Here is a 13,801-nt window from a genome sequence, read left to right as displayed (position 1 = left end):
TGCTTGCTCAGTGAAACAACACCATCCAGGCACGCTCCAGGGCTCTTCCCTGCTCATGCTGGGTAAGCAGGAACAGGCGGTTGACCACGGGGCATGGAAAGCACTGAAAGACTAAGACGCTTGGTCTTTATCCCGTGGGCAACAGTGAACCACTAACAACTTGTATAGCTGGCGGTTACATGTGCAAAGCAGTATTTCAGAAAGACCCCATCAGCAGCAATGTGATAAAATAATGCTCATGGGTATGGACTCTAAAATCACACTCTTTCATTTTGATTCCTGGTTCCACTACTGATTGTTTGAACCTGGGCAAGTTATTAGCCTATCCTCATGTAATGTGGTGATAATATTAGTACCAACCTCAAAACACTGTGAGGATTAAGGGAGTTAATATGTGTAAAGTGCTTTGCACATGCCAAAGTTGTCTGCTAGAGTTCATTTTCCTTATTTGCAAAATGGAGACAGCGATCTTTGCTCATTTCCCATGAACAGGAAAACCATGGACTCAGAGCTTAGCTGACAGAGCAAAGGGGTGTGTGTGTGTGTGTGTGTGTGTGTGTGTGTGTATGCAGCCCAGGAGTTTAGCAGCCCCAGGTGACCAAGTGACCCCGAGGACTGGTGGCTTCTACATCTCTGCACACTTGTACTCCATTCTCAAATACCCACAGGTCACACAAGTTTATGAACTTGCTGATTGTTGGCTGTCTTTCAGCAGCTTCCTCAAGAGGCACACAGTGCCCCATAATAACACTTAATTCAACCAAGGGATCGCTGGGAGGCAAAAGGAAGCGGGTGTGCTCTCCCGTATTCACAGCTGCAAGACAGGATTTTTCTTGAAGAAAGTGAGCTTTCATGACATTGTTATTTCTAAGCCAATAAAACAGGAATCTCCTTAATAGTCCTGAGCTCTGTATCTAAATCTAGAATCTCCTATGTAACAAAAGATTTTATTCACAGGGGTCCAGAGCAGGGGGGTGCTTCCTGTGCAGTCTAAGACCTGGGCCCTGGAGAATGGCTGGGTGAAGCCTCTGGAGGGGACGGGAGATCAGAAGAAAGGGCATCAGTGAAAGCCAACGAGGCTCTTTTCTTGTTTCTAGAGAAGGTGTCTTGCCCTGTTACCCAGGCTGCAGCCTACACCTTCCAGCCTCAAGCAATCCTCCCACCTCAGCCTCCCAAGTAGCTGGGACTACAGGTGCATGCCACCAAGCCCAGCTAATTTTTATTTTTATTTTTATTTTTGGTAGAGACAGGATCTTGCTGTTTGCCCAGGCTGGTCTCAAACTCCTGAGCTCAAGCACTCCTCCTGCCTTGGCCTCCCAGTGTTGGGATTACAGGCATGAACCATCATGCCCCCAGCTAAAGCTCTTTTCAGTTCTCCTTTTTGTGACCATCATAGCTCTCAGAAGACTTCTAAACAGCCAGAACTAAACTGTAAAGTTTCTTTATCTTCCAAACTTTTTGTATGAATACGTACTGCTTTTATCATTAAAAACACCATTTTAAAAATTATTATTATACTTTAAGTTTTAGGGTACATGTGCACAACGTGCAGGTTTGTTACATATGTATACATGTGCCATGCTGGTGTGCTGCACCCATTAACTCGTCATTTAGCATTAGGTATATCTCCTAATGCTATCCCTCCCAGCTCCCCCTACCCCACAACAGTCCCCGGTGTGTGATATTCCCCTTCCTGTGTCCATGTGTTCTCATTGCTCAATTCCCAACTGTGAGTGAGAACATGCAGTGTTTGGTTTTTTGGCCTTGTGATAGTTTGCTGAGAATGATGGTTTCCAGCTTCATCCATGTCCCTACAAAGGACATGAACTCATCATTTTTTATGGCTGCATAGTATACCATTGTTTAAAAGCAAAAGATATTACAGCAGATAACTATAAATGGTTCCATGCAATGCAAGGGAGGAGAAGGCAATGATAAATGCAGCAGCACTCTCTCCATGAGACCCTCGAGAGAGTGGAATAGGCTCTAGAAGGAGGCATCAAGGAAACTATGCTGGGAGAGCCTCAGTCTATGGAAACAGCAATTGTGGGAATCAAGAGAAGGGACAGGAGATGCTGGGCTCACAAGTAGGCTGAGGCCATTAAGATTCACACGTAGGCCCACACTGGAGTCTTGGGATTCCCTGGGGTCTCCGGCTGTGCTTGCCATCACTAGGAGATAAACCCATAGGATCTGAACACTGCGGTGACATGCCACAGGCAGGCCGATGGCAGGTGAGGGGTGCTCCAGTCTCAAGTCCTGACCCAGGGCCCCTCCTCTGCCCTCTTGTGAGTCTGTGTTTTGAGCTAGCTAAGCACTTGGGTTCTCACACTTCTTTTGTTTTCTCAGAAGAAAAAAAAAAGCAAACTCCATCCTCATGTTTCAGCCAGCTCACCCTTCTCCAACAGAAACTGAGTTCAGCTTAAAAGCTGATTAGAGGCCGGGCGCGGTGGCTCATGCCTGGAATCCCAGCACTTTGGGGGCCGAGGTGGGTGGATCACGAGGTCAGGAGATCGAGACCATCCTGGCTAACACGGTGAAACCCCGTCTCTACTAAAAACACAAAAAATTAGCTGGGCGTGGTGGTGGGCACCTGTAGTCCCAGCTACTCGGGAGGCTGAGGCAGGAGAATGGCATGAACCCAGGAGGCAGAGCTTGCAGTGAGCCGAGATCGCACTACTGTACTCCAGCCTGGGCGACAGAGCAAGACTCTGTCTCAAAAAAAAACAAAAAACAAAAAACAAAAAAACAACTGATTAGAAAAGGAAGGGGGAAAGTCGAAACCAGTTTACTCACCCTGCCCCCTACTCTGCACCTGGCATTTATGCAAAATAACTACAAAGGTGCCAAACTGTTCCTTCCAGTTACTCAGTCCTGTGATCCTGCTCTTCTTCTTGCCTCAAAGATTCTTCCGGCAACACCTCCCTCCTGCTTCCGCAAGCCAGAAGGATGCACAGAATCACTGAGTTGCAATGGACCTTGGAGATGCATTCATTCTTAATGCATTTACTGAACATATCTGTGTGCCTACTGAGCAGTGTGCCAAGCACAGATCACACAGTCCAGGCTCCCCAGCAGTAGAGCCCAGAAACCTGTATTTTAAGCTTCCCCAAGTGAGTTCTGTGCAGGCAGATTTGGGAGCCACATTCTAATATAATCCCCTCCTTTGGAACTAGTCTCTCCCACCTCTTTGTGTCATTGATGTTTATGTATCCTTTCTAACTTTTTACAAATTTTTCTCATCTTCCCCCAGGAAATCCCATGGCAACAAACATTAGGCTTTCCACAATGTGTCAGCCCTGGAACTTCAAGACCAGTCCCACTGGCTGGGTCATCGGGCGGGGTGGTCCCACAGAACCTACCCTGCGTGTCAGTGTCCATGCCATCGTTACAAGAACGTGAAGTGAGCTGGGACCAGCTCCAGAGCCAATCTTGGATTTGCTGCATGTCTCAGGAGGGAGTAGAATTTCACTAAGTGTCATCTTCCCTGACACTGCTTCTTTGTATGATGTCACAGGGAAGTGCCTCAATTGCAAATTCATATTAATGAACACAAGCTGACAACCATCACACTTTCAAAAGTGAGAGTCAAGGCTGGGCACAGTGGCTGACACCTGTAATCCCAGCACTTTGGGAGGCCAAGGCAGGTGGACCATCTGAGGTCGGGAGTTGGAGACCAGCCTGGCAAACATGGTGAAACCCTGTCTCTACTAAAAACACAAAAATTAGTCGGGCGTGGTGGCAGGCGCCTGTAGTCTCAGCAAAGGTGCTGTGACTGAAGTACAGAGCACGGGGTAGCGAGTGGCTTACAAATATTAATACAAGAGGGAATGGTCACAGGGGCTTCCTGGAAAAAGTGCTGCTATGGCTGAGGCCCAAATGCGGGTGAACGATGGGGACATGGACTGGGTCACATGGCGTTGGGGTGGGTGATCGGAGAACATTCCAAGCAGAAACAGAGCAGGAGCAAAAGTGCTGAGATGTAGAACAGTGCCGTGTTTGAAAATGGCAAGACTTGCAATGGCAGGAGCCAAAAGGCAGGGGTAGAAGCTGAGGAATGAGAATTGCTTGAACCCGGGAGGTGGAGGTTGCAGTGAGCTGAGATGGCACCACTGCACTCTAGCCTCGGTCATGGAGCAAGACTGTGTCTCTTTTTCAAACTTCAAATTGTCACGATTTCTCACTGTGAGTGGCATAATTATGTGAGAATAAAGATAACCCTTCACCATTCTTTGCCCACCACATCCCTAGTTCAGGCACCTATTGCAATGGTCTCCTAAGCAGTTTTCCTGCCTCTCCCCAATCCATCCCATCCTCTACCCTTCCTCCTGAGTGGCCTCAGAAATTAAACATGAGCATCTGATCACATTAGTGAGTTGCCTCCATCTCCTAGCAACTTCCCAGGGAGCAGAAGTCCTGGCTCACAAAGCGCCCCCAGCCTCAACCCTTGTCATGGCCCCACCCCTGCCTTTTGGCTCCTGCCATTGCAAGTCTTGCCATTTTCAAACACGGCACTGTTCCACATCTCAGCACTTTCGCTCCTGCTCTGTTTCTGCTTGGAATGTTCTCCCATCACCCACCCCACCACCATGTCATCTGGTCCATGTCCCCATCGTTCACCCGCATTTGGGCCCCAACCATAGCAGCACTTTCTCCAGGAAGCCTCTGTGACCATTCCCTCTTGTATTAATATTTGTAAGCCACTCACTACCCTGTGCTCTGTACTCTATCACAGCACCTGCAAAGGCTTGTTAGACAAGGTTGTTTTACTGGTTTCTTCTTCTGGTCTATAAGACTCTTTTTTATTTTATTTTATTTCATTTCATTTCATTTTATTTGAGATGGAGTTTCGCTCTTATTGCTGGAGTGCAATGGCGCCATCTCGGCTCACTGCAACCTCCGCCTCCCAGGTTCAAGCGATTCTCCAGCCTCAGCCTCCCGAGTAGCTGGGATTACAGGCATGCGCCACCACGCCTGGCTAATTTTGTATTTTTAGTAGAGATGGGGTTTCTCCACGTTGGTCAGGCTGGTCTCGAACTCCCGACCTCAGGTGAACGTCCCACCTCAGCCTCCCAAAGTGCTGGGATTACAGGCATGAGCCACTGCTCCTGGCCAAGACTCTTTAATAAAAGACCTGGGTCTTATCTCAAAGCCTAACATGATAAGCATTACAGATTGAGCATCCCTAGCCTGAAATGCTCCACTTTTGAGTGTCGACAATGACACCATTCACGTGCACAAACTTTGTTTCATGCACAAAGTTATTTAAAATACTGTATAAAGGTGCCTCAGGCCATGTGCATAAAGTGTATATGAAACATAAATGAATTTTGTGTTTAAAGTTGGGTCCCATCCCCAAAATATCTCATTATGTATATGCAAATATTCTTAAATCTAAAAATATCTGAAACTCAAAACACTTTTGGTCCCAAGCATTTCGGATAAGAGATACTCAACCTGTAGTAGGCACTTAAATATTTGCTAAAGGAGGAAGAAAAGAAGGTGAGAGGGAAGGACAGGAGAGAGGGAGGGAGGGAGCAGGACGTTTCAGGACCCAGCAATTGTCCTGAAAGATCTGAGACAACTCTAGGCTGTCCAGGGAGACAGCTGAGCTTTGACTTCAGTCCTTCCCACTCCTGGTGGTCAGTCCATCCTTGCCCTGTTCTAGCCTCATTCCTCGCTCTTAGTGGCTTCTATTCCCACCAGGAAAGTGCTCCCGTGCTCCCCGGCCCTTCTTTTGGAAGGAAAGCCTCTAATCAGCGAATTCACACAAGAGAATCTTCTCTGCTCATGCCCCCTCTCAAAGGCAGCTGCAATTTCAAAGAGCATGCCTGGAAAAGGAAGCGCTTTCTTCCAAATAAATGAATTGCTAATCAAAGGAAACAAGAGATGGTTCATGGTAGGAAAGAAGAATCTGTCTGGGAGAAGCCTGTTCCCATTACAAACCGCACTGACCTGACCATGTAATCTCTCTGTCAGAGTGGATGAAAGAGGTACCCTAAGGGGTGGAATTCCCAGTCCCATGTCCCACTTCAGTGTCTTGTCCCTAGGTGCTCTGCCTTCCCCTCTATTCTGCATTCTCATCATGTCAGGCCCTGACCCCCAGCAAGCACAGGTTCTCTCACCTTGGGTATCAAGCTCAGTTTACCCAAGGACCACAGGGGAGTATATGTCCTGCCCTCTCACACCAAGACCCAAAGGATAATAGGACTGTTCCCTATTTAGGGCTAGTTAGAGCAGAACTCTAGAAGCCCTGGCTCATCTTATTACCTTGGACCGAACGCTGGATGTCCTCACCTGGACTGTTCAGGGAAGATAGCAACTGGACTCTCTGCAGGCCTCAGCCCACCCAGCCTTTTCGGAAAGGCACACCTCCATCACACCATCCCGCCTCAGTCATACTTCACAGGCGATTTTCCTGTTTTCTCAGCTGACTCCTCCTTGTCTCTTCCTCGTTCCCATTAAAAAAAAAAAAAAATCCCTAAGTGCCTGGTGGTTGGATGGGCAAATGAAGCTCAGCTTCTGTGATATCAGCTCACAGCTTCTTCCTTACAGGCTCTGTCATCCCTTCCCAGAGGCCAGAACTACCAGGAGTTAAAAATAAATGCATTCATGCAGGAGGGGGTGTGACCAGGAGAAAGAAACAAACTCTTTGGGGATTTTCTGCAGAATGCAACTAGTTAGACAATTAGGCTCAGCAGAGCATCACAAAGAACTGGGAGGGAGGGAGGTGGCTGGGCCCCTAAGGGTCCCCAGCTAAGGGATTAAGCTACCCTGGCTGCTACAGACCTTGAACAAATCACAGCATCTCTCCCACTGCCATTTGAAGCTAAGGGTCTGCCCTTTAAGTCCCTTTGCTGTGCATGAGGGAGCCCAGGATGCCTAGATGGGGAGGAACCGCCTCCAAATCACACCAACAGCCACAGCTGCACCCCGAGACCCATTAGTGGGACGAACGTGGCCAGCCTCTTGGGAGGACCAGATTTTCATCTCATTGATGTAGTAGCCTCCCTGGGGTCCTACCCACCAGCTCTGTCCCTAGTAGAGGTGGAAAGAGGAGGCCCTGCCATCCTTGAGGAAGGGCAAGAGCCTGGAGGTCCAGACAGCTGGAGTCAATTTCTAATGCATTCAGTGCAGGGCCTTGGGGAGATGCTTTGTTCTCTGGACTTCTGTTAAATGCACCTTGGTAAATCATGATAATGAATGTGACCTTAGGGCATGTGTAGTATAATGCCCTCATTTTACAGATGGAGAAAGGGAGGCAAAGGTTATCCAAGTGACTTGTCCAAGATAACACAATTAACAGCAGCAAGCCCGTCTAGAACGTAAGCCCTCTAGCGTTGTTTTACTGTCTCCTGCTGCCACCCAGTGATCTCCTCTGACCTCTTTGTGTTCTGCCAGGAAACCGGGTGACAAGGGATTATAAAGAACTTCCCCTCCAAAGGTCGCTAATTAAAAATAAGATCATGCTTTTATTCTGATAGTGCCTGAATTCAGCTGACAATAGAGACATTCAGAAAGCAAGCATTTATTCTATAAATTAGACACTAAATTTCCTATAATATAAAGTGGATTTATGCATCATGTAGGAGGGTTTGAGTCGATAATTTCTAAGGCTCTATTTCTATCGATTTAGATAGAATGCCTTTGCATGCTTTTGTATATGTTATTTCTTCTGCCTGAAATGCCCTCCCTCCAGTCCACATGCAGCCGCCTTGCATAACTCCAGGGGGAGCGATTCATTTAGATGAAAATAAGAATAAAGAGCCCTGTAACTCATGCCATGTGACAGTACTACAGTGACCGGCATGTCAGTGAAGCATGAAATGGTACGCTGGGCATTAGCCAATGGCTTAAGAAAACTTTGTCTAGACTCTCAGAGAACTGTTTCTACCTGCATGAGAGCACTCCCATGCCTCAGTATCACTTGGCCATTGTGTGTTTTATTTTTTATTTTTATTTATTTATTTATTATTTATTTATTTATTTATCATTATTATTATCATGATTATTATCATTTTGAGACGGCATCTCGCTCTGTCACCAGGCTGGAGTGCAGTGGTACAATCTCGGCTCACTGCAAGCTCCGCCTCCCAGGTTCAAACGATTCTCCTGCCTCAGCCTCTCAAGTAGCTGGGACTACAGGGCACGCCACCACGCTCAGCTAATTTTTGTATTTTTAGTAGAGACGGGGTTTCACCATGTTGGCCAGGATGGTCTCAATCTCTTCACCTCATGATCCACCCACCTCGGCCTCCCAAAGTGCTGGGATTACAGGCATGAACCACTGCGCCCGGCCCATTTGCGGTTTATGTCACACTAGACTGTGAAAGAAGGAGATGTGCATGTTTATTTTTGTATCCCAGCACCAAAAACAATGCTTGGCTCTCAATAATCACGTATGGGATGATTTGTAAAAGAGTTCATCAGTCAAGGGTCATTAGGCCTCACAGGATAGAGAAAAGTACACAGACCTCAGAGTCAGACAGATTTTGACTGGCATTCCTACACTGCCACTCGCTGGCTGTGTGGCCTTGGCAAACCATTCATACTCTCTCAGGCTCAGCCTTTTCCACAAAACAAGACTAGTAAAAAGTTAAAAGATACAAGACAACAAGGTGCTGTGGGTGAGAATTAGCAAAAACTATAAACACCAGAATCAGATCACCCCCAATATTTCCAAATACTTATATTTCCAAATATAATATCCAAGTATTGGAATTATCAGGTAAAACTTATAAATTAACTATGCATAACTTGCTTAAAGAAATTAAAGAGCCTAAAAATGTGAGTAAAGTGTAAGACTCCATGCAAATAACAGAACAGATTTAAAAATGAACAAATTAGAATTTTCAAAACTAAAAAATATAACAGTTGAAATTAAAAACCAGATGAATGGGCTTAATAACATATTATACATAGCCAAAGAGAGTATGAATGAACTGGAAAAGACAGGTTTGAAGAAATTAACCAGCAAACAGCACAGAGAGACAAAGAGATAAAAAAATCTGGTCAGAGATTATAGACGTAGAGGATAAAACAAGGTTTAACATACATTTAATTTGAGTTTCAGAAGAAAAGAAAGAGTATGAAAGAGATAATGACAAAATGGCTAGAAGTATTTTTCAGAACTGATGAAAGGCAAAATTATAAAACTTTTAGAAGGCAATACCTGTATAACTTCAGAGTAGGGAATGATTTATTAAGACAAAAAGTGCATACCATAAATGTACCTGCTTTTAATTAATTACTTCTGTTTATCTAAAAACAACATAAAGAAAGTAAAAAGAAAACCCAAGATTGTATAAAAGCTGCAGGATAAAAGACATTAATACACAAAAGTCAATTGCTCTCTTATATACAGAAATGAACCATTGGAATTTGAAATTAAAAGTGCAATACCATTTACATTAACACTCCCAAGAAATTGAAATACTTAACTATAAATATGACAAAATATGTATGAGATCTATCTGAGAAAAACTACAAAACTCTGGTTGAAGAAATCAAAGAGGATCTAAATAAATTGAGATATTTTCCATGTTCATGACAGGAAGACTAAATATCATTAAGATATTAGTTCTTCCCAACTTAATCTGTAGATTCAACACAATCCCAATCAGAATCCTAGCAAGTTATTTTATGGACATCAACAAACTGATTCTAAAATTCATGTGGAAAATGAAAAGACCTAGAATAGCCAACACAAAACTAAAGAACAGCAAAGTTAGAGGACTGATGACCCAACCTCAAGACTTACTATAAAGCTACAGCGATCAAGACAGTGTGGCACTGAAGAAAGAATAGACAAATAGTTCAATGGAACAAATAGAGGCCCCATAAATAGACCCACACAAATATAGTCAACTGATCATTGACAAAGGAGCAAAATCAATTCAATGGAGAAAGGCATCTCTTTAACACATAGTACTAAGCCCAGCATGGTGGTGCACACCTGTAGTCCCAATTACTCAAGGAGGCTGAGGCCAGAGGATCACTTGAGGTCATGAGTTTGAGACCAGCCTGGGAAATGTAGCAAGACTTATTAACAACAAACAAAAACAGTGCTGGCACAATTGGACAGCCACATAAAAAAATTAATCTAGACACAGAATTTATACCTTCCACAAAGATTAACTCAAAATGGCTCATAGACCTAAATAGAAATCACAAAACTATGAAACTTCTAGAAGGTGACATAGAGGAAAATCTAGGTGACCTTCAGTTCAGTAATGACTTTTTAACTACAATAAAAAAAACACGATCATGATGGAAAAAAATGGATACGCTGGGCTTCATTAAAATTAAAACTTCTTTGCAAAAGACTTTGTTAAGAAAACGAAAAGAGAAACCATAGACTGGTAGAAAATATGTGCAAAACACATATCTGAGAAGGGATTGTGTCTAAGTATACAAAGTACTCTTAAAATTCAACAATAAGAAAGCAATCCAATTAAAAATTAGCAAAATATCTGAATAAACACCAGCTCTCCAAATAAGATATATAGATGTCAAATATGCATATGAAAAGATGCTCAATATTATGTTATGAGGCAATTGCAAATTAAAACAATGAGATGCCACTACACACCTACTAGAACGTCCAAAACCACATTTTGACAACACCAAATGCTGGCAAGGAGGTGGCATAACAAGAATTCTTATTCATTGTTGGTGGGAAGGCAGAATGGTACAGCTTGTTTGGAAGACAGTGTAGCAGTTTCTTATGAAGCTAAATATAGCCTTAACATACAATCCAGCAATCATGCTCCTTGGTTCACCCAAATGAACTAAAAAAAGTATGTCCACATAAAAACCTGCACATGAATGCTTACAGCAGATTTACTTATAACTGCTAAAAAATTGGAAGCAACCAAATTGTCCTTCAGTCAGTGAATGGATAAACAAACTGGTACATCCATACAGTGCAGTATTATTCACTGATAAAAGGAAATAAGCTCTCAAGCCATGGAAAGACATGGAGGACATTACTGCTAAATGAAAAAAGCCATCTGAGAAGGCAACATACTGCGTGATTCCAACTGTACAATATTCTAGAAAAGGCAAAACTAAGGAGACAGTATAAAGAGTGGTTGCCAGGGGTTTTGTTGTGGGGGGAAAGGATGAATAGATGGACAATGGGGTATTTTTAGGTCAGTGAAACTATCCGGTATCATCCTATAATAGTAGACAAATGACGTTATGCCTTTGTCAGACTCCTAGAATGTACAACACAAAGGAGGAACTCTAATGTAAACTATGAACATCAGCTAATAATAATGTAGCAATCTTCGTTCATCAATTGTGCCAACTATACATGAATGTAAAATGTTAATAGGAGAAACTGTAAAGAGGAATGGGGTATATGGAAAATGTACTTCTCTGCTCAATTTTTCTGGGAACCTAAAACTGCTCTTTAAGAATTAAATAAATAAAAAACAGACAAGCCAACAACCAGGAGAAGCTGTTTGCAGCACATACAACTGACAAAGGATGAGTAGACAGAATATGTAAAATATTCTGTAAATCAATAAAAAAGGACAAACAGCACAACAGAAAAATACTTAAACAATAAAGGCATGACCAAGTATTTCAAAGAAGAGGAAACACAAATAGCCGATAAATATATTAAAAACGGTTCAATCTCATTAACAGTCATCATCAAAATGCACATTAAAATACAATAAATTGGCTAGGCACGGTGGCTCATGCCTGTAATCCCAGCACTTTGGGAGGTCGGGGCGGGTGGATCACGAGGTCAGGAGATCAAGACCATCCTGGCCAACATAGTGAAACCCCGTCTCTACTAAAATTACAAAAAAATTAGCCGGGAGTGGCGGCATGCATCTGTAGTCCCAACTACTCAAGAGGCTGAGGCAGGAAAATTGCTTGATCCCGAGAGGCGGAGGTTGCAGTGAGCCGAGATCGTGCCACTGCACTCCAGCCTGGGCAATAGAGCGAGACTCCGTTTCGAAAACACACACACACACACACACACACACAAAATAAGTTATTGTTAGTAAATTGGCAAACTAAAAAGTCACACAATATCGGGTAATAAAAAGGATGTGGAAGACTGAAATGTGTGCACACATTGGTGACAAGGTACATTTGCACCAATGTTTTGGAAAACAGTTTGTCATTATCTGGTAACGTTAAGCATTCACATATCCTGTTACCCAGCGGTTCTCCTCCTGGGAAGACACCTTAGAAATGCCTATACAGACACACTAAGAAACATCCACAAGAATGCTCATAGCAGCATCATTTTCAATAGCAAACATGGCCGGGCACATTGGCTCACGCCTATGATCCCAGCACTTTGGGATGCCGAGGCTGGTGGATCACTCGAGGTCAGGAGTTTGAGAGACCAGTCTGGCCAACAAGGTGAAACCCCATTTCTACTAAAAATACAAAAATTAGTTGGGCATGGTGGCGTGCACCTGTAATCCCAGCTACTGGGGAGGCTGAGGCACAAGAATCACTTGAACTGGGGAGGCGGAGGCTGCAGTGAGCCGAGAGCGCACCACTGCGCTCCAACCTGGGTGACAAAGCAAGACTGTGTCTAAAAAAAACTTTTCAATAAAAAATAAATAGCAAACGCACAAGAAAAAACAAAATGTCCATTAATTGTAAAACTGATAAAAAATGTAGTGTTCCCGTATAATGAAACATGGTAGTTAAGTTAACTGAGAACCAGTGTTCCTAGAACAGAGGTGATATTCATAGTCTTTAAAGACTCGGGGCACAGGTAATGATCAATCAGAAGAGGCCTAATCAATCCCAGTGAAAGCGGCCAAATGTTATACCAATGTACGCTGGCTTCGCACTGAGCATAAAAAGCAATCTGCAGAAGAACACTCAGTATGATTCCATATATTTTTTTAAAAAGCATGCAAAATGAGCCAATACATAGTTTAGAAGGTTTAGAAACAGATAAAGAAAATTAGTGGAATAATAGATGTAAAACTCAAGAGAGTAGTTATCTCAGAGGGGACAACGAACAGGACGAGATACCATGGGGAGGGACACACATGGAACAGCTTTCTTTCCTTTTTTTTTTTTTTTAAGATGGAGTCTCGCTCTGTCGCCCAGGCCAGGGTGCAGTGGCGCGATCTTGGTGCACTGCAACCTCCGCCTCCCAGGTTCAAGCAATTCTCCTGCCTCAGCCTCCCGAGCAGCTGGGATTACAGGCACCCGCCACCACGCACGGCTAATTTTTTGTATTTTTAGTAGAGATGCGGTTTCACCGTGTTAGCCAGGATGGTCTCCATCTCCTGACCTTGTGATCCACCCGCCTTGGCCTCCCAAAGTGCTGGGATTACAGGCATGAGCCACTGCGCGGGGCCTGGGACTGCTTTCTTAAAACCTTGTGTTGGGTACACACAAGGGTGATCATTGTATCATTCTTTATACCTTACACATATTTCTTTAATATTATTTTATATATACTCAACACTTAATAATAAAAATTATTTCTTGAAAAGCATTCATGAATTACAGAATAAAATCTGAATCCTGATTTCAGCTTTTATTCCCAGAATGACTTCAGGTGCCTTGCTACATAAATCTCTTTGGATCTCGGTTTCCTCCTCTGTAAAATGGAGGTAATGACCCCCTCAACATTGCTGAAAGAAGCAAACAAACACTGCTATAACACACACCGGGAGGGCAGGGATTGCATTCCGAACATCTCCTTATCCCCACCTTCAACGTCGAACTGATACTCTATTTGTCATGGCCTGAAGAAGCTTTCAATAGAAGTGACTATTGCTCTGATTAATTCTTGTACTCAGAGACA

The 13,801-nt window shown here is 43.7% G+C and overlaps 1 protein-coding gene across 30 annotated transcripts in view; it reads right to left on the bottom strand.

The window, feature by feature from the left end:
• DYRK4 (dual specificity tyrosine phosphorylation regulated kinase 4) overlaps positions 1-13,801 on the bottom strand; it is a 51,949-nt gene that overhangs the window by 26,606 nt on the left and 11,542 nt on the right. For 11 of the 30 annotated variants that reach the window (XM_063784831.1, XM_063784842.1, XM_063784841.1 and 8 more), the window contains one exon: positions 6,298-6,451. The exons of 14 other annotated variants lie outside the window; for them this stretch is intronic. Coding sequence is in view for 1 of the 16 variants with exons in the window: in XM_063784830.1 (XP_063640900.1) it covers positions 3,363-3,482 (120 nt within the window). In the remaining 15 variants the exon portion in view is untranslated. Of the gene's footprint in view, positions 1-3,362; positions 3,526-6,270; positions 6,452-13,801 lie in introns of all 30 variants that reach the window. 5 more of the 30 variants (XM_063784838.1, XM_063784840.1, XM_063784845.1 and 2 more) reach the window with 2 other exon arrangements.

The sequence above is a fragment of the Pan troglodytes genome, chromosome 10 (assembly GCF_028858775.2).
Source record: "Pan troglodytes isolate AG18354 chromosome 10, NHGRI_mPanTro3-v2.0_pri, whole genome shotgun sequence".
Lineage (NCBI taxonomy): Eukaryota > Metazoa > Chordata > Mammalia > Primates > Hominidae > Pan > Pan troglodytes.
This window is presented reverse-complemented; position numbering and strand designations above follow the sequence as displayed.